Below are 19,588 nucleotides of genomic sequence, written 5' to 3'. Positions count from 1 at the left end.
GTTTTTGACTGTGCAAGTTGAAATAGTGCTTTTGTGAATACAGTTACAGCAGGGTTTTTTTTTTTGAAATTTTAATGGGTTAGGTTGACCCAAACCTGTATTGAATTAAACTCTTGTATATACATACCCTTGAGCATCTTGCTGGACTATTACACTTAACCTTTCTTCCAAAGGCCCTATTCTATATTCCACACCCTCATTAGTTCTATTACAAGTTTTTGCCATGCAATCAGCAGCCCTGTTTCCTTTTCTAAAGCAGGTTCATGCTCCCATTCAAGCCATAGTAATCCAATCAAAGTCATTTTGTTATATTGAACATTTTAGTTGAAAATAGTTTAAAAGTTTGCACAGTTACCACGGTTCAGTAATCCAAAGGTTCCCATTAGACAAATGCACATCATTTCTGCTTCCAATTGCACCACATGATGAAAATGACTTGCAAAATTTCATATATAACAAAGTAACAAATAAATACGAAGCATTGTTTTCTATTTGGAGAGTTCTATTTTGGCAAAATTTGAGAGCAGATATAAACAGAGAAAACCTATTCCCGATAAATATATGCCAAGTTGTTTGCCCGCAGACAGTGCTCATCTGTAAAACGATGCCATAATGTACAGCATGACAGCAGTTGAAGCAGTGACAAACATTTCCTGTACCACACAAACTTTTCGTCAGATCCAGAACTACGAAGTAGAATCCACAAGGATGCAAGCTTGGCTAGTACACAAGTGAACAGTAATAGTGTATGACATGCTTGTAATATTCAACATTAATTTTATATGAACCGCTACCTGATTATTGTAGAGAAAGACAGGTATGTACTGGCCGAAGTACTCGATCAAGTTGAGAATTAAAACCCTGTTGTTTTAATTCGTAGAAAAGAAACAAGGGTACAAGTATTAGAACAAGAGTAGAACATAAGCAAGCAAAAAAGAATTAACAATGAATAAAAATCGGCTCATGACAAGAGCTATGTAATTGAATAGAAAGAATGGTTGTTGAAAGAGTAACAATACAAGTAAAGGTCTAAGTAACACCGAGAACTAGGGGTTAACCATGGGTTAGAATTCACTGAAAATCCTGGTCTATAATTCATTTACTTGAATTTGTATAATTTTACGGCTTCAAAGTTGCAAATTCCAATGGAGATAACCCTTAGCTTAGCGAGGGTCATACAAATGGCAAAGACACCAATGAACACATTAGCTAATAATTAGACCACTAGTAAAGAGGGAAATGTATAACTGAACTGTCATAGCTGTTGAGATGTTTAGTATAGTCCCACATGGGATGTTCAAAGCCTTGTGGTATAGCATAGAAGTTCCCGGGCATCTCCATTCATCGCCAATTGGTTTTGAGTTGGACACTCCAAAAAATAACTATTCAAGCAATACTAAAATGTACTACATTCTTGCCAGCATTAGATATAGAGTTAACGTAAAAGTTTTGATGAAATTTTGATGCTGGAAGCAATCGGGATAATCATCTGACCCTATGACCTTACATTGAATGAGTCTGAGCATATGACCTACAGTGAACGAGTCGTGTTTCAACAATAAAAATATACCAAAGGGGCGGGAAACCTTCTGCATTAGACTAACCAAACTATCATTGTGTGGGAGGTATTCTAGCACCAAAGAGAAACAGAAAGCAACAGCACATACCACGGATGAAATAGCAATGGAGCCAAAAACAAGAGCCAGGGAACAAAGTAAGCGTTTTCCCATACGCAATCCTTTGCCGTCATCCTCGCCTTCTTCCTGTAGCCAATAAAAATTGCAAATGAACTGAATGACCAAAGTAATTATGTAGAAGGATTAGGGAATCAACTAAACTCATTGGAACAGATTGTGAATGTTAAAGCATCAGGCGCTCAGCCTAACTCACAGTATAAGTGGGTGAGACTTGCGGTTCAGAAGCTTTCAACTTCTCAAATATTCAGTAGACAAATATAAAAGCCAAAAACTGCATAGGCTTCCATTCAGCACTCCGTTTGATCACTATCCACGCCGTCTACATAAATCAAGGAAAAATTATTTTACCCGTAAATTGTACAGAGAAAAAGTTAAAAAACTAATAATAATTGCTGTTGGAAATGGTCTAGATAGGGATTGCTAATATACTTGTTCTCTCGGAAATCTATGACATTATTAAGAGATCCGGACTGTGCCCCCACTCGGTCATATTTGAGACATTCATATTTTTCCTAATAGAACACAGTATAAAAAATTCTGTAGTCTTGATACAAATGAAGCACTTGATTTCAAAAATAGAATCTAACCCATTTTCATCATTTACAGGAAGGAGAAAACCTAGAATGTAGTTCAAAAAAATAACAAGACAAAGGTGAATAAGATGCTAGTCATGCTGCAATGCCAAACAAAAGTGACTGGCATACCTATTGAAATTCCCTAGGTAGACTTGCAGTAGATTTCAATTAATTTGATCAACTAATTGCAATAAAAATTAAACTTAAACTGCAATAACTAAAAAGGACAGTACACAGTGAAATGATATTTTACGTGGCAAAAAACCCCCTCATAGGGAAAAACCCACGCCACCACCTATCTCAGGTAATGGAAAAAACACTAGAACAAAACTTCAAGTTTTACATGTATAGAATCGAAGATACTCACAATGAGAAATGCATTATCCCAATCATGAACTCACCATCTTCTTTCCTCAATGTAATGCTTTCGAAAGTCCCCAAGTCTTTCCCTCTCTTGGGTGAAAGAACAATCCTCCTCTCGCAGGAATCACAAATTGAATTTAAAGTATTGGGAAGAATTCTTCACAACAAATAGACCCCAAGTTCTCGCAACAAGAAGTCGATTTGTATGAAGTGGAGAAGTATTTCTTTTATCAAACAAACTTGATTCAAAACACAATTCGAAGAGATATGAAAATCAATCAAAATCAGTAATGCAAAGATCTCATCAAATATCAAGAGATTCGGAGAACAATTTTTTCAGAAAAAAAAAACTGTCAGTAAAACCACTGTTCACGTTCTCCTTAAAAACTTCCTGAAAACCAAGTTGGTTTTCTCAACTTAACCCACGTCCTGTTTTTCCAAAAAAAAAACACGTTTCCAAAGCCCACTACTATTTTACTGTGAAATTACTTTTAAACCCATGCAACTTTAGAACCAATACAGCAGGACAAATTTTATTTAGAATAAAAAATCTTTAGGTTCAAGGAAAATAAATACTTCTCCAAAAACCTAAGGTCATCTAAGCCATACATACCTTAGATGTGATTCGATGAAATTGACACCATCAGCGAGCTCAATGTAACTTCAATCATGATGTCTTCAAGGTGAGTTCATAAAATTAATGCATATTCTCGAACCTATGTGACACGAAATGAGGCCAAACCTAATATGGGCGTTTCAATCTCCCCCTTTTGGCTCATTTCGTGACAAAACCTCACAAAGCATGCAAACAAATAGTATCTCCAGACTTCCTAACCTAAAGACAAATTTGATTACATGGACTTAAAAAAACATACAAGTTCTTCAGTACAATTTCATCAATACTTGACAGAACCGAATTCCGGAAACAATAAGATCAGTGACCTGCACATAAAATAAACACTCAAACACATACATCTCCCCCTTTTTGTCACGAAAGGACAAAAGGTGAATGTAAGTACCACACAACAATCAAATGCAACGTGAAAGATAAGTAGCGGAAGCAATATCAGACCGAGCCAACGAAAAATGAACTCCCCGTAAAAGACACAAGTAGGGATGCATGTTCAGCTCACAAGAATCAGAACTCCCCCTCACTAATAGAACCATGAACAAACAAAACATGTAGCTGCAGGTGAAGAATTCTACAAACTAGTCCATGACCACATAAAACATTTACACAGCAAAAATTATGGAATAAGCATGCTGCAGGAAACCACACATTCGGTAGCAGAAAACCATGTTATCAACAAGTGTGGGGGTGTGTGGGGGCAGAAAACTGTGCGGACATGTACACTCAATACCACACAAAAAAAAACACAGCACAAACCATACTCAATGTCCAATAAAATCGAGATTTGTATTCTTCATTACTAAACCAACTAGTAATGTGTTCAGACAAAGTGAATGCATTGAAACAAAAAAATGAAAAGTGATTCAATGCAAGTTCAGTCTATAGATGCATCATATTTGAGAAAGAGCTATGAAAATAGTAATGGTCATATAACATATTGGGGAATGATCATGCAAGCCTTAAATAAAAGATAAAATCAAAGAATTATGCATAAGTGTCAAAGCCAGTTAACCCAACCAGGAGATATGATCGACAAAGTTGAAAGTTCAATACAAAGTATTGAAAAGACTATACAAATCACATCATATAGGCGAGATTCAATGTAAAATGGAATCATAAAAGACATTGAAGTCTCCATTACTCATAAACAAATCACGCATAAGTTCACACGTAGTGAGAATCATGTAGATGCACAGGAAATCCTCGATCCACACAAAGTGATGATTAGTGTTAGCTAAGAAGTGTTTAGCATACCAACTAAAGTTTAGAAAATGTCATGGATACAAGGTCTTAACACTTGAGCCATTTTTCTTTTTGTGCATTTGACCTACTTCTGTTTTTGAGGTGGCATGGCTTTGACTGCATCTTTTTGCACTGTTTTGCAACATGTACTTTTCATCTTTTTTTTTCTTTTCCGGCTCAAACTTATCATTATCATCGTGAACCATGCTATATGCTAAACAGAAGATGATAGACAAAACACAATACTTAGTTTAGACCAAGCATCAAAAAATGTGGACGAGTGTGTTGGGCGTGAAACATGGATCCTAACTATGATAGAACTACGCAAGATACACCCAGCAGACTCCAAAAATCAATGTATCGGATGATTTTTAATTTAAAAATGAATCCCGCCTATACAAAGCAGATGGTATAAAATCATCAATATAAAGCATTGAAAAATAACCTAAGCACAAAAATACCATCACGTCATGGGTACACCAAGCAAAAATATATATATATACATTTTTCTTTTTTATGTTGGTGCAATGGCTAGGCATGATCAATTAACCAGTGTGTCAAATGAACAAAAATATTAACTATAGATCTGGTACACAAAAGATGCCTAACAAAACAAGTGTTGAACATGCTGTGACCAAGAATGAACAGAAGACTGACAAACAATGTAAGGAACATAAACTAGTTCAGAGTTGGAACCATGGAGACAAAAAGAACTATAGGCAACTAGGTATGATTCTGTGAAGGAGTTTCAATCAATGACACAAAGACCAATAGACGTCCTAAGGAATTCAAACCTAAGGGAATCTAAAGGCTTGGTAAACAGATCGGCTAGCTGTTTTTCAGTTTTGACATACTCCACACTAATCTCCTTTTGTTCAACTAGCTCATGAATGAAATGATGACGAATGTCTATATGCTTAGTCCTAGAGTGTTGAACAGGGTTCTTTGTTATGTTTATGGCACTAGTGTTATCACAGAAAATTGTCATGGTTTCTTGCTGAATCCCATAGTCATGAAGCATCTGTTTCATCCAAAGAAGTTGAGCACAACGACTTCCAGCTGCTATATACTCAGCTTCGGCTGTGGACAGGGAAATGGAATTCTGTTTTTTACTTTGCCACACAACAAGACTATTCCCAACATAAAAACACCCACCTGATGTGCTTTTTCTCTCATCAACATTTCCCACCCAATCTGCATCAGAGTACCCAGCTATCTCAGAATTAGTCTCAGTAGGGTACCAAAGACCATAATCCAAATTCCCAAACACATAACGAATAATGCGTTTTACAGCAACTAAGTGTGACTCTTTAGGTTTAGCCTGATATCGAGCACAAGCACCAACACTGAAAGCAATGTCAGGACGACTCGCCATCAGATACAGTAAGCTGTCAATTATGCTTCTACTCTAGCCTAGTAACAGGAGCAAAGGTCTCATCCAAAATCAATACCCTCAACATGGGTGTACCCCTGAACAACCAACCTGGCCTTATTTCTGACTATGGTACCAAACTCGTCAGTTTTATTTTTGAAAATTCACTTAGTACCAATAACATTAACATCCAAAGGCCTAGGAACCAAGTACCAAACATCGCTACGGACAAACTGACCTAGTTCTTCCTGCATTGCAAGAATCCAATCTTCGTCATTAAGAGCTTCAGTAACATTTTTGGGTTCTATTAAAGAAACATAGCAAACATAATGAACAGTATTTTTTATTTTGCTCCTAGTCTGCAAATCAGCATTCAAATCACCAAGGACATCACCAACTGAATGGTGTTGTTGGACCCTGGTTGAGGCATGGTCAAAAGAAACCAAAGGGGCAGCAACCCCAACAGGTGTAGCATGTGTAGAACTAGTGACTTGGGACTAGTGAGCACACTACTGGGAGGAGAATCCAAAATACTAGAGTTCATGTGAGTCTGAGAATCATGACTAGGTGTACTACTACTAGATGTGGCAGCAGCAGGCGCACTAGACGGAGGTACAAAGACAGATGTAGACGGACTCATATCAAAGACACCATCATCTACAATAGCATCATTACACGGAGCAAGCACAAGAGTATCATCAACAACAACATTATACAACTCCATAATAGTGTAAGTGCGCTCATTGTAAACTCTAAAAGCACGACTATTAGAAGAATACCCAAGTAAAATACCTTTATCACCTCGGGTGTCAAATTTCGAGAGATTTTCGTGATCTCTACACACATAGCAAGGACTACCAAAGATACGAAAGTATTGAACATTAGGTTTCTTTCCATACCAAAGCTCATAAGTTGTGTTCAAAGTGCCAGGGCAAAGGTAAACTCTGTTAATAATGTAACAAGCGGTGTGGGATGACCTCCTACCAAAAATCTTTAGCAAGACCTTTGTTAGGTAGCATAACTCGGACCATGTCTTGAAGAACTTCGGTTCTTCCTCTCACCCACCCCATTCTCGGCTGAGGCGGCATTTGGGTCGTAAAAACTCTTGCCAAGTGCCATTTGCAATGCAATACTCAATCACACCAGTTTCTTTGAACTCACCACCACAATCACTACGTATGTGTGTGATTTGAGTGTCCTTTTCATTCTGAATTCTCAAACAAATACCTTGAAACTCAAGAAAGGTGTCAGACTTTTCTCTAAGAAAAGCAACCCATGTGAAACAAGTAAAGTCATCTATCATAACCAGAATATACCGCTTACCCCCTAAACTAGCAGTGTGCATTGGACCCATGATTCCAAGGGCAGAGTGGTGGTAGCATGCGTGACTTTCTTGTGTGGGTTTCTAATTTGTTTACCTATCTGGCAAGGTCCACAAACAACATCTCTCAGCCTACCAAGCTTGGGACTCCTCTAACCAACTCATTTCTAGTGATCTTATCCGGATCCTTGAAATTGATGTGTCCCAAATGTTGATGCCACAACCTAACCTCATCTAGTTTAGCTACATTGCACCTATTTGACAAGGGCTCGTGATAAATTGCATAACAATTATCGGCAGTTCTTGTTCCCGTGATCACACACCGTCCACTAGAGTTTGAAATAATGCATTTATCTTTTGAAAACCCCGACAATATGACCATTGTCACAAAGTTGGCTAATACTAATGAGATTAGCTTTCAAACCTTTAACAAGAAGAACTTGTTGATCTGTAGGAATCCCAAGGCCATTAATGGTGCCTTTGCCTATGACTTGTGAGTGACTACCGTCGCCAAAAGTGACATTACCTCCTTTGAATGGAATTAAGTTGTGAAACTTTGTAGAATCACCAGTCATATGATGTGAGCATCCACTATCTAAATACCACCGAGTGGACTTCCTAGAAGCATGAAGAACAGTAACAGCAACATTGCCCTTTAATTGTGGACCAATATCATCTCTCCTCACCCAAACTGCCTTATAAGATTGTGCAGAAACATGATTCTTAACACGTGGTGGGGCAGGTTGCATGAGAGGTGATGCTTGATTCACACTCCTCTTTTTGGTCGTCCTCTTATTCTTATTCCAAATCGACTTAGTCTTAGCATGTGAAGGAGACGAATAATAAGGATATACATGCTGTTGAAAAGGCACAAACGGAGACCAATAACCATTTTCATAAGAATATGGATCTTGATAATTATAAAAATTTCCCCAACAGTATGAAGTAAGATGCCACTTCCTACCACAAGCATAACAAGTAAAAATCCTTTTACCAGAAGAAAATTTTAGCTTAACAAAAGGCTTTTGTGAAAGGAATTTCAACAACATTATTCTTATTCTTAGTGTTTGGTGAGGGCAAAACTATTGGATTTTTTGCTTTCACAAAAGTGGTGATAGAAGAGGGATTAGACGATGTACTAGTTTTCTCAATATATCCCAAACCCCTTTTATCAGCATTTGGTTTGCCTACACCAAGCATCTGGTCAAGCTGTTTTGAACCATTACTGAAAACCTCGAGCTTGTGTTGAGTAGAGACTAAGTCAGCTTTGGATTTCTCAAGAGAAGTCAAAGCTGATTTATATCTCTCCTCAACAACATTATGCTCAACCTGGAGGAAATCAATTTTAGATTGAAGTTGTTGTTTTTCCTTTTCAAACAATTCAGATTGAGTAGAAAACTCTTCAGCAGCATGCAAAATTTGTGCATTAAGTGTATCAATTTGGACTAGCAAACTCTTGTTAGCTTTGTCAAGTTTGACACACTTAGATGCAGCCATGGAATACAACTCAGCCCAATCCTTTGTAGCAACAATAGAATCATCTTCAACATCATCATGGCTACTAGACATACTAACTCTATCAACATCCTTAAAGTGACTACCAAGACTAGTCATAAAAGCAACATAATTAGCAGAAACAAAATCTTGGGAATCGTCAAAATCAGAATCATCACTATCAACCCAAGTTAGACAAACATTAGCCTTCTTGGTCTCAACATATCTTTTAGGATTTTTACAGTTATGGGCATAGTGACCAAACTCCTTACACCTATAACACTGAACACCTGAGAGATCAATTGCCTGTTTATTAGACACAGTATTGGTTTTGTCATGAGGTCTGGTCTTATGACTACGGACCTGCCCTTGATTTCTAAAACCAGTTTGTTTCATTTTCAAAAGTCTTTTAAAATCACGAGTGATGAGAGCAATTTCGTGGTCAATCTTATCTAATAAAAAGCAATGGTCTGGGGCCCGCAAGGCCTCCATCCAATGGTTGCCATTGTGTTTTAACAAGTTGTGACATGGCAAAAAGAACGACTCCCGCCTGATATGTTACTTCCATCCATAACGTCTGATCTATGAGATCAGATCTTCTTTTCTAATCTCTCTTCCAACATCTGCCCTAACCGCCGCCATCACTCCCACCCACTCCCACCCCTTTTCTCATCTTGTCGAGAACCCGCGACTCAATTGGTTGCAGATATCCAGAAGAGCTAACTGTTTCCCCATAAAGTAAAAGTAAGTTCCATAATCTGCTTCCCCCCTCTGGAGAAAGAATTAACCTTGCTTACTCTCCCGATCTTTTGTTTCTTGTAATTTGTACGCAAATTTATTCCTCTTAGCTTTTGAAAACCTTATTTTATGAACACATCCTATAGGTACAATAAAAGGTTTAACGACAAATCAGCTCGAAGATATTGGTTGCCGATAATATACTTGGAAATACATACCATGCCATTTGGCGCCGTCCTACTACGAATTGATTGATGGACTCAGAGGTCTTCACAAATTTATGCATTGGCCAAGAGCATTGCTTACAGACTCTGGTGGCTTCCAAATGGTTATATATAAATATCTCACCCATTACTCTTATTTTTACCATATTGGCAATTTGGCATTATGTTAAGTATACTCCCCACTTGTTAAACAAATGCTTCTTTGTACTTTTATAGGTCTCTTTGTTGCATTTAGCGGACATTACTTGAACGAGGTGTAACGCGTTTGAGTAAACCTTTTGTTTGCCATTTATATGTCCTGTTCACTCTGTTTTATTGTTGCTATTACGTGCTTGATGTGTATCCGCTTTTAATTTGAAAATTCTCCCAAATTAGTGCGTTGAAGAGGTATCAAACTATATCCTCCATATAGGCTTGCTTATATTTGCTTATATTTTTACATAATGTAATTTACGTGTTAGTAAATTTAATATACCACGCCTCACATAAGAGAGTTAGCACGACCCCTTTTCACTTTGTGTTCTACTTCTCCATAGAGGCTATCACGTGTTGGGTTGCCTTTCTTGTAATTTGTATGATTTTTATATGTTACTTGATTTAATTGTCTCATTGATACTTATATTACTAATATTTCTTTTTGAATTTTAGTCACTGTAGATGGAAAACCAATGCTCCCCGCCTTTGAGGAATCAATACAAATTCAAGTATGTATATTGGTTCTAGAAACTACACATTGTGACTTTCTCTGCGGGTACACTCTCTTGTGGACCTCCTCATACTTGCATTAATAAACCAATTCCTTTGCATATGACCTATCATGTAGGCGATGAATAGGGGATAGAGACGAAGTGAAATGCTACCAATATGACTAAGTTATAACCGAGGTGTAGAGATTATCAACAAATGAGTTTCATTCAATCAAATGTTACTGCAGTGATTGCACCTCTCTTGTCCGAACTGAAAATTATAGTCCGCTTGTTTATTTTTTTCCTTTGTGTCGAGTCCTGTTTTGGCATGGTGACACGGACCTACGACTTCGGATACAACACCGATACTTCTAGATTAAGGCAGGGGATGATAATGTACCTTAAATAAGATAGATAAAATACTAGAATTGAAATCTCAGAAATACAAAACTTTACTTATCTTCTTGTCATATAATTTCTTTAATAAGAAAATTTTAAGTTATATTGAATTTTAGCTGTGTCCATGAATCTGATTTTTTTAGACCATGCCGTGTCGAATCTATGTACCGGTCTAAATCGGACATTCGCACCGATACCAATGCAACACAACTTGCATACAACCGCATTTGTTCGCGAAAATATAGTCTACAAAGGTTTTATGCACATTGCTTCGTTCAAATTATGTAGGTTTTGGCGAGTTGGGAGTGTATTTACATTTTGTCGAAGATTATGTTGAAGAACTGTTTGCACACCTTGGTTAGTTATTTTATAGTTATGTACAAATCTATTTCAATTCCTACTAAATGGTGACGTCTGTTTATATGGTTTTTAGCTGAACGAAGAAACTTCAATTCTCATATCTTCAAAACTTAGTGATCTCTGTTGATTCTCAGGTATGCTCATTTTCATTTTTTTCATTTTTCCTTCCCTGCTCTTTCTCTACTGATTGTGTTGTTTAATTTGTTTCATCCATGAACGTGGTGATGGGACCTTGGCCAATCACTATAACTTAGTAATCTCTGCTGATTCTCAGGTAAAGTGAAACAGGTAACATCTCTTCTCTTATAACTCAATCTCTTTGATTTTCCATGTAAAGATTCAGTTCCTTTTAAAATCGTTTAGCCAAAGATGAATTATTTGTTTTCTTCTATGTAAAGGTTTAGTCTGAGCTTCTTCTGGTGTTGTTACAGGTATTTATTTGCTTATTTATTAAGGGTTCTATTTTTTGGTTTTGGGTTTTTTGAAAAATATTAATTTTGATTGATTTGAGTTTTGATTTGGTTATGGTACTTTTTTGTGTATCTTAGTGCAGGTAGCATTTCAAAGGCTATTGTTTGTTCTTTGATTTATTAGTGTTGTTACTGAAAGTTAAGGTTTATGGAACTACCCCAATGGCCTATTTTGGCAAGAAGGTATTTTCACCATCTATATCAATTGTATATCCTCGGTTTATCCTCATTTTGTATTGTATTTGGTGGTTATTTGTCCAATATTACACTCAAAAGAAGTTAGGATATGAGTTTGCTAATAAAGGTTAAGTTGAGAAAAATTAAGTATTTGTAGAAATGACCATAGTTATCATCTTGGACTCAGTCCACAAAACATTTGGTTGCCACTTCGTTAAAACTTTTGCGATACATCTTGCAGGAGTGCAATGAACCTTTTTCACTTCACATCTTCTGTTGCACATTTGGGCCCACGAGAATAAGATTTCAATGAGGAGAGTCTAGAGGTGAATACAATCGTTTATTGTTTCACTTCTAAATTGTCAATTTCTTCTTCCCTTCAGTATATATAGTCTTTCCTACTCTCTATTTAATGAATTTAAAACAGACAATTACATACTTCTTTGATGAAGTTTCCTCAAGGCTCGGGATTTACAATAATGACCTTGACATTGGCGAATGAGGATGGGGTTTATGGAAGAGTTATGATTGTCAACAATGTTATTTGTATTTTCACTACTTTTTTTTTGTACTTGCATACTTTTGTGGGTGCTCTTTTTGGTATGATGTCCTCATTCAAACCACTGGTGGAAGTCTGACATATTGTTATTATTTCATTTGCTTTAATTGGTGCTTTTCTATATTTAAGTCCATTTAGATGAATGAGTTTAGAGGTTCTGTGCAAATCACTACCGGATTTATTGAATGAGAACTGTCTGTGCAGCCTTTTAACAGGATCCAAAAAATATTGGAAAGTTGTCAAATAATGGGGAGGTTCTGTCCAAATTACCCCTGAGGTGGTTCAAGTTAGTGTCATGTCTAGTTTCTCAGCCTAATAATCATTCTTGACCTTGAATGGAACAATAGCCAATATAATACAATCAAACTGGGGGGGTGGTTTCAAGTTCAGTCGCCTCTACAGAGTTAGTGTGGCAAAGCGACTCTATATCAGCTCTTGATCGCACGCACGCATATCCTAGTATCAAAAGAGTCATAAGTGAGTCAATTCTACATTAGCAACATCCTTAAAAGAACAAGAATCACAATTTGAGCACTTGAATGCTAAATTTTTATTCTTTTGAGGATTTTCCAACTCAAGCTCAAGTTCAAAAGTTCGCAACTTACCTGCAAGGGTTTCCATAGACATGGACTTGATGTCATGTGCCTCTTGAATAACATCTTTGCGAGACCTGAAACTCTTAGGCAATGACCTCAAGATTTTGCAAACTACTTGAACATCATTATACACTAAACCCAAAGCCTGGCTAGAATTTATGATATCTTGTAAACGAATAAAAAAATCATCAAACGACTCATTGTCATCCATTTTCATGGTCTCAAATTTGGTGGTAAGCAACTCAAGCTTCTCTTTAACATGACCATCGCCTTCATGAGCAATCATAAGCTTATCCCATGCCTCTTTCGAGGTTTTGCAAGCTGAGACACGCCTAAACTCATTGGGATTCAAGGCCATGAAAATAGCACTAAGACCCTTACTGTTATAAACAGACAATTGTTTCTCAGTATCATTCCAATTGTTTCTAGGTTTAGGAGAAATCACAGCAGCGGCACCTGAACCTACAGGTTCAGTTGGAGGTTTCCAACCTTCTTCAACTGCTAACCAAACATCTACTCCTAGGGCTTGAAGAAAAGCTTCCATACGAGCTATCCAATAAGGAAAGTTCGTCCCATCAAACAAGGGAGGCTTATTGGCAGTACCAAACTTATCGGAATCCATTGAAAATTCTCCTGGGGAATTAGGATCACCACTTAGGTCGTAAAACCCTCACAAGTGGTTTGGCTCCGATACCAATTGAAATTCCCTCGGTAGACTTGCAGTAGATTTTAATTAATTTGATCAACTAATTGCAATAAAAATTAAACTTAAACTGCAATAACTAAAAAGGATAGAACACAACGAAATGATATTTTACGTGGCAAAAAACCCCCTCACAAGGAAAAACCCACGCCACTACCTATCTCAGGTAATGGAAAAAACACTAGAACAAAACTTCAAGTTTTACATGTATAGAATCGAAGATACTCACAATGAGAAATGCATTATCTCAATCATGAACTCACCATCTTCTTTCCTCAACGTAATGCTCGAAGTCCCCAAGTCTTTCCCCTCTCGCAGGTGAAAGAACAATCCTCCTCTCACAGGAATCACAAATTGAATTTAAAGTATTGGGAAGAATTCTTCACAACAAATAGACCACGAGTTCTCGCAACAAGAAGTCGATTTGTAAGAAGTGGAGAAGTGTTTCTTTTATCAAACAAACTTGATTCAAAACACAATTTGAAGAGATATGAAAATCAATCAAAATCAATGAATGCAAATATCTCATCAAATATCAAGAGATTCGAGAACAATTTTTTCAGGAAAAAAAAAAAAAAGATAAAACCACTATTCACGTTCTCCTTAAAAACTTCCTGAAAACCAAGTTGGTTTTCTCAATTTAACCCACGTTCTGTTTTTCCAAAAAAAAAACACGTTTCCAAAGCCCACTACTATTTTACTATGAAATTACTTTTAAACCCATGTAACTTTAGAACCAACACAGTAGGACATATTTTATTTAGAATAAAAAATCTTTAGGTTCAAGGAAAATAAATACTTCTCCAAAAACCTAAGGTCATCTAAGCCATACGTACCTTAGATGTGATTAGATGAAATTGACACCATCCGCGAGCTCAATGTAACTTCAATCATGATGTCTTCAAGGTGAGTTCATGGAATTAATGCATATTCTCGAACCTATGTGACACGAAATGAGGCCAAACCTAATATGGGCGTTTCACCTATAGCACCAGATGAAATAGTAGATATTTATCCCCTACATGTATCGAAATTCTTAGAACTGGTTGACCCTATCTTGCTGATGGTTATTCACAAGAACAGACCCAGAGAAGAAAATCAGGTTTGCACATAGCTACATTCTATAAAGATTGAAGGACCCTAGCCCGTAGGCTCATCAACCCCAAAGGCTTACATTGCCCGAAGACTCATCAACCCCGAAGGGAACCTAGCCCGAAGGCTCTTGCCGATGCTCCATTTTGTGTAGACCCAACCGTCTCCACCTTGTCTATGAAGGCTTGCTTTCGCTCCATGGTCCACCTATCGTAGCAGCACCCTGTCACTAGCCCGAAGGCTCACCTGGCCGGCCCAAAGGCCCATCACATAATTACACAAGAAAGAAACCCCAACCAACGGAATTCAAACTTGCAACCTCTACCATGAGGAGAGGGGTACACAACCAATTGAGCTAGAAGCTCTTGTAAGAAAAACGTTCTATAAAGATTCTTTTTGGTGACAGAAATTCCCCAATCAGGAAGCACGCTAATTTATAAAACCAAGTAGTGCAATCAAACAAAAAAACACAACTACATATTAAAGTCACTAATTTCCCGAAAGAAAAAGATCATAAGCACTGGTTTTGGACTCAAATCTCCTGGAAAACGAAGTTCTCTGTATAGCAAGATATAAAAGGAAAAAAGATTGTTGTGAATGTTACCAGTGGAAATGGTTTTTCCATATTAAGTCTTCTACCACACATCGATTTTGACATTGTAAGTGTCTAAACTTACTTAGTGACAATCTTTGAAATCCAACCTTATTCCATGCTTTTCTATTGGTAATTTGTTGTCATTTGCAATTCTCAACAGAAATTATATGGGCATTATGGAAGGAATTGACTAAGAGGATATTTGAGAGGAAAGGGACCGACTGGATAACTATTTAAGGCACACCACTGTACTGTGATTAGGCTTATGGAGAGTGATGCTGGCTCTTGGGTTGTAGAGCTCACATTAGTGCCTTGCTAAGGTAGTTTAGCTAGAGGTGAAAGGCATGTCTACTACCCCCTCTTCCTGGTTAGATTTTAACTCTCAATTATGATACTTACGATATTTAGTTTCGACAAGTCCTATGGCCAAATTTATTCTTCGACCTAGCTAGTGTTGACAAACCAAACATACTTGTGCACAGTCAGGAAAATAAATAACATAGATAAAATGAAAAAGTAAGACATGATTATATGGAAAAGAATGATAGACATCTTTGAAGTCAAGTGGATGATATTTGTAGTCTAACCATGATTTGTGGTAACTAACTAAATAATAACTTAAATTTTCAAAGTGATGTTGATTGCTTACAAATAGAGCAGAGATTCCGAAGTTAATGTGCATGTCTTGTTCACTGGACTTGGTAAACCTGCAACCAAAAAGTAAAACTATAAAACAAAAGTATCACCATGCTGTTGTGAATAGCGAGGATGTGTAGGAACATTAAGTAGGTAGACCCTTCTTTTGTATAGAACAAGGACACCCATTTTTTAGGAACCCACCGAGTTGAAAACCTCAATTATACCTGTGTTTAAATACATGGAAACACTCTTTGGTCGGATTGTGTACCAGATTATCTGGTTATTTTGGTCAGTATGAAGGCAATGGACACCCTTTTTCAAAGCTGACACACATCATTGACTCATTGTTAAACTGTTTCTATAAAATATCCAAGGGGCCCATTTGTTCCTCTTCGATCCAATGAACATAGTGCGTCTGCAGTTCTGCATTGTGTTCTTTACCTCCATCTTAATCAATCAGTCAGAAACTTTTTAAATTATGTTTTGGTTCTATTCACACCCAATGCCACATAGAAAGTTGAGTTTCAGTGTAAAATTTAGACTTTCATCCTATGGTAAATAATGTTAATTTCTCATACAATTGTTGAAATCAAGTCGCCAACTGATACACACACATGCATATAAGACACTGGGTTCAACACATACCTTGGTCCCCAGGGTACAATTGGCTGCTTGTCAGCATACTTGATGTCTTTTGAGACCTGTATCACAATCATCCAAATATTATATCAACCAAAATCAAAAGCTAGGATATATCATAAAAATTATTGTAATAATAGCACCTGATATGATTCCTAGAAGAGATAAGTTACTACATATGGGGGGCTAAATCTTCAGGACAAATAACAAAACCAAAAAAGAAGATAAAGAACAGCATTATCAAATACCCCTGAAATTCTTACCCAACCACGACCAGCGATTTAGATGATTCCTACGTCCGAGTTTAACAAGAAATGATGAATAAACCATACTACCGAAAATCCTAATATATAGTCTTCAAACCCAGCAACCATAAGGTTTGGAACTTCAAATTAAACAAAGTACAAAATAACCTATGTTACATGGACACGCCATATTTCAAAAATAATCTGTGTCGGATACATATCCAGGTGTCCGTGTGGGACGCACACGGACACATATTGTGTGTGTTATAACTTAGTTTTTGATATTTCGCCGTGTCAGATACGGACATGTGTCCGTGTCAATGTAACTTAGGAAATAACAATAGCAAATACTCAAGAAGACTGGAGTTCTTTAAAAAAATGATTAGTAGCACCAATACAGCCTTTCTCTTTGGAGTTGCTTAAGAAGGCTGGGAGGCACCAGCGATCCTAGAGCAGATTCCATTAAATAGAATATCATACCCCATAAAACAATTCAAAATATTAAAAGAAAAAAACATCTCACATGTACTGATGTACATAACGACTTCACCAAAGAAATAGAAGATTTGATCTACAACACAAACCAATTCCAAAAACAAAGACCTAATAGACAAATGGAAAATAAAATCAAAGAAGTGCGCAGACGCACTTGGCATGAGAAAAACAGATGGATTGTTGCTAGTCATAAAAGCATGTAGCAGAGAACAAGGTGTACCAGAGGAAAGGAATATCAATACAAAACAATATGACATCAGTATCTCAAATGCCAAGCAAGATTTTAACGGAGTTACATAAACTGAAGTACTTTATTTGGTGAAATGAAGTACTCACTATTCGACCAATCCCACACTTATCTTATATATAATGTAAAACCCTGTTTTTGTCAATTAGGCCCTGTATTTTCGGTTTTAGGTCAAACTTTTTAATCCGAAGGGTACCCGAAAGTCTGATGAAAAGTTCAGCTTTGCATTAACCTTCTCCAAAAACTTCTATTTAGAAAAGTTCAAATTTAAAAATAATAATAATAATAATAATGACAGAGGTTTGTGTCAGAAAACACCTTAAACGATCCAAAGGTAAGCCCCTTCTTTCGATTTGTTAGTTGTGCCATCATAACTTTATCATATGCTCTTTCTATCTGGAAAGACAAATGTACCTAAAAATCTTAAAATCAAATCAACATTTGTACTTACAAAATGCAAATCGATGGACTACACTCAAGCATTAAACCCAACCTAACTTACACAATTTGCAGTTGCTTCATCACCTCTTCTCTCTGCTTCCTTGCGTTTTCTTGAATACGCTGTCTTAATCGTATCAAATCCTTCTACGGGACTCACCCCAAGAACCTTAAAAAAAATTATAAAAATAAAAATGTATCAGCAAGAAAAGGCAAATGCCAAGCAAATATCTTTTTCTTTTTTTGTTTTTTTTTATCAAATTCACCTCATACGGGTTAGAATCACCATCTGGACTAGAACTTCCCGAAGGAGACGCAGCAGTACAAATCACCGTAAGCTTTTGCACATGTCTTCTAGGAAACCTGTAAAGTCCAAAACCCTGCTAATAGTCAATCACTCAAAACTCCCTGTCATAAACAAAGCATAAATAACACTTATTTCTGAGTACCAACATACATAATAAAACATTTATCATCAATCAATGTATACAATGTCCAACACGCTGAAACATAAAAAAAATTAATTTGTAACTTTTTTATCACTCAAATTTTTACGATTGTATTAAGCTTTAGTGAAAAAACAAATGTCCATACACATATAAGTGTTGAGATGGTAATTTAAAGTGAGCTAAAAAATTATTAAAATTCTGAAGAGAGTGTTTTTACCTGACACGTGAGGAGCTAACATTTGAAGCAGACTTTACTTTGAAACAATTTATTTGAGACAAGTGCGGTTTAGGGCATTGTAACACGTTCGAAATTGTCAACGCCATTCTTATTCTTTTAAGGTTATAAAAAAAGTAAGGAGTCGAAAAAGTAAGGATTCAAATCTGCTTCTCTCTATCGAGACTGTCTACACTTAGGGATGTCCATTCTGCCCGAAACCCCAAAAAAAACCCGCACCGAATCCTGCCCGAGCCCAACAAAACCCAAGCCCAAACCCAAACCCAAATACATTGGGTCAGGTTTGGTCACACTATTTAAACCCGGACCGACCCAAACCCGACCCGATAATTTGGCCCTAAACCCGTTAAAAGGGTTAAGAAGCCCGAAACCATATCCGAACTGAACCCAAACCCAAAATCCGGTTATAGAGGATAAAAATGCCTTACCAAAACCCAAACCCGAACCAGACCATAATTCCTAACCGCTCTAAATTTCATTTATTATCTATATTTATCTTCAACAAACTTTGGTCTTTTGCTCATTACTATTTACTTTTGGTCTTCAAGACAAATTACTTTTGACCGTACCCTAACTACTCTTCTCCCTCTTCCCTCCAACAACTCCCCAAGAACAAGACAACTCAATCACACATTCTTGATGAAGAGATTGGTGGGTTTGATGGTGCTCTTAAGTTTGCATTCACTCAGAAAATTTACAGCACCTCTTCAAATATCTCTTTCTAAATGTGGTCACCAAGGCTGAGCAAATCAACAGGTCGGATTCACACCACCACAAGAAGCCGAAACTCCCAAAAAGCCATCAATCTTATTGAGTTATTGTCTTGAAATTGCTTGCCTTGTTTGGTCTACTTTTGTCTTCTTCTGCTTTTCAAAAAATGCAATCATGTGTGCTTTGAATCTTTTAT

At 36.9% G+C, this 19,588-nt stretch overlaps 1 protein-coding gene across 3 annotated transcripts; it reads right to left on the bottom strand.

The window, feature by feature from the left end:
• Positions 1 to 285: 285 nt before the first annotated feature.
• LOC147481369 (protein CHLOROPLAST J-LIKE DOMAIN 1, chloroplastic-like) lies at positions 286 to 18,885 on the bottom strand. 3 transcript variants are annotated; one of them, XM_086577032.1, is made up of 10 exons: positions 18,664 to 18,885; positions 18,264 to 18,360; positions 18,062 to 18,166; positions 17,878 to 17,955; positions 16,579 to 16,634; positions 15,944 to 16,001; positions 1,891 to 2,016; positions 1,668 to 1,763; positions 795 to 861; positions 286 to 653 (listed from the first exon to the last, which is right to left on the bottom strand). In XM_086577032.1, exons 1-7 carry the CDS (start codon positions 18,768 to 18,770, stop codon positions 1,942 to 1,944), a joined length of 576 nt encoding a protein of 191 aa, XP_086433158.1. In that variant the 5' UTR covers positions 18,771 to 18,885; the 3' UTR covers positions 286 to 653; positions 795 to 861; positions 1,668 to 1,763; positions 1,891 to 1,941. The 3 variants fall into 3 exon arrangements, with proteins under 3 accessions (XP_086433158.1, XP_086433157.1, XP_086433159.1); XM_086577031.1 differs by having other exon boundaries at positions 17,878 to 17,973; positions 18,664 to 18,861; XM_086577033.1 differs by lacking the exon at positions 17,878 to 17,955 and having other exon boundaries at positions 18,664 to 18,868.
• Positions 18,886 to 19,588: the final 703 nt, after the last annotated feature.

The sequence above is a fragment of the Coptis chinensis genome, chromosome 8, assembly GCF_015680905.1.
Source record: "Coptis chinensis isolate HL-2020 chromosome 8, ASM1568090v1, whole genome shotgun sequence".
NCBI lineage: Eukaryota > Viridiplantae > Streptophyta > Magnoliopsida > Ranunculales > Ranunculaceae > Coptis > Coptis chinensis.
This window is presented reverse-complemented; position numbering and strand designations above follow the sequence as displayed.

Excerpts from the sequence above, each read along its gene's own strand:
- LOC147481369 (XM_086577031.1), bottom strand. The coding sequence starts at position 18,770 with ATGGCGTTGACAATTTCGAACGTGTTACAATGCCCTAAACCGCACTTG. Across the intron at positions 18,361-18,663 it reads GTTAGCTCCTCACGTGTCAG|GTTTCCTAGAAGACATGTGC; the intron begins GTAAAAACACTC and ends TGGACTTTACAG. Across the intron at positions 2,017-15,943 it reads TCGGAATCTCTGCTCTATTT|ACGGCGTGGATAGTGATCAA; the intron begins GTAAGCAATCAA and ends TGATTTATGTAG.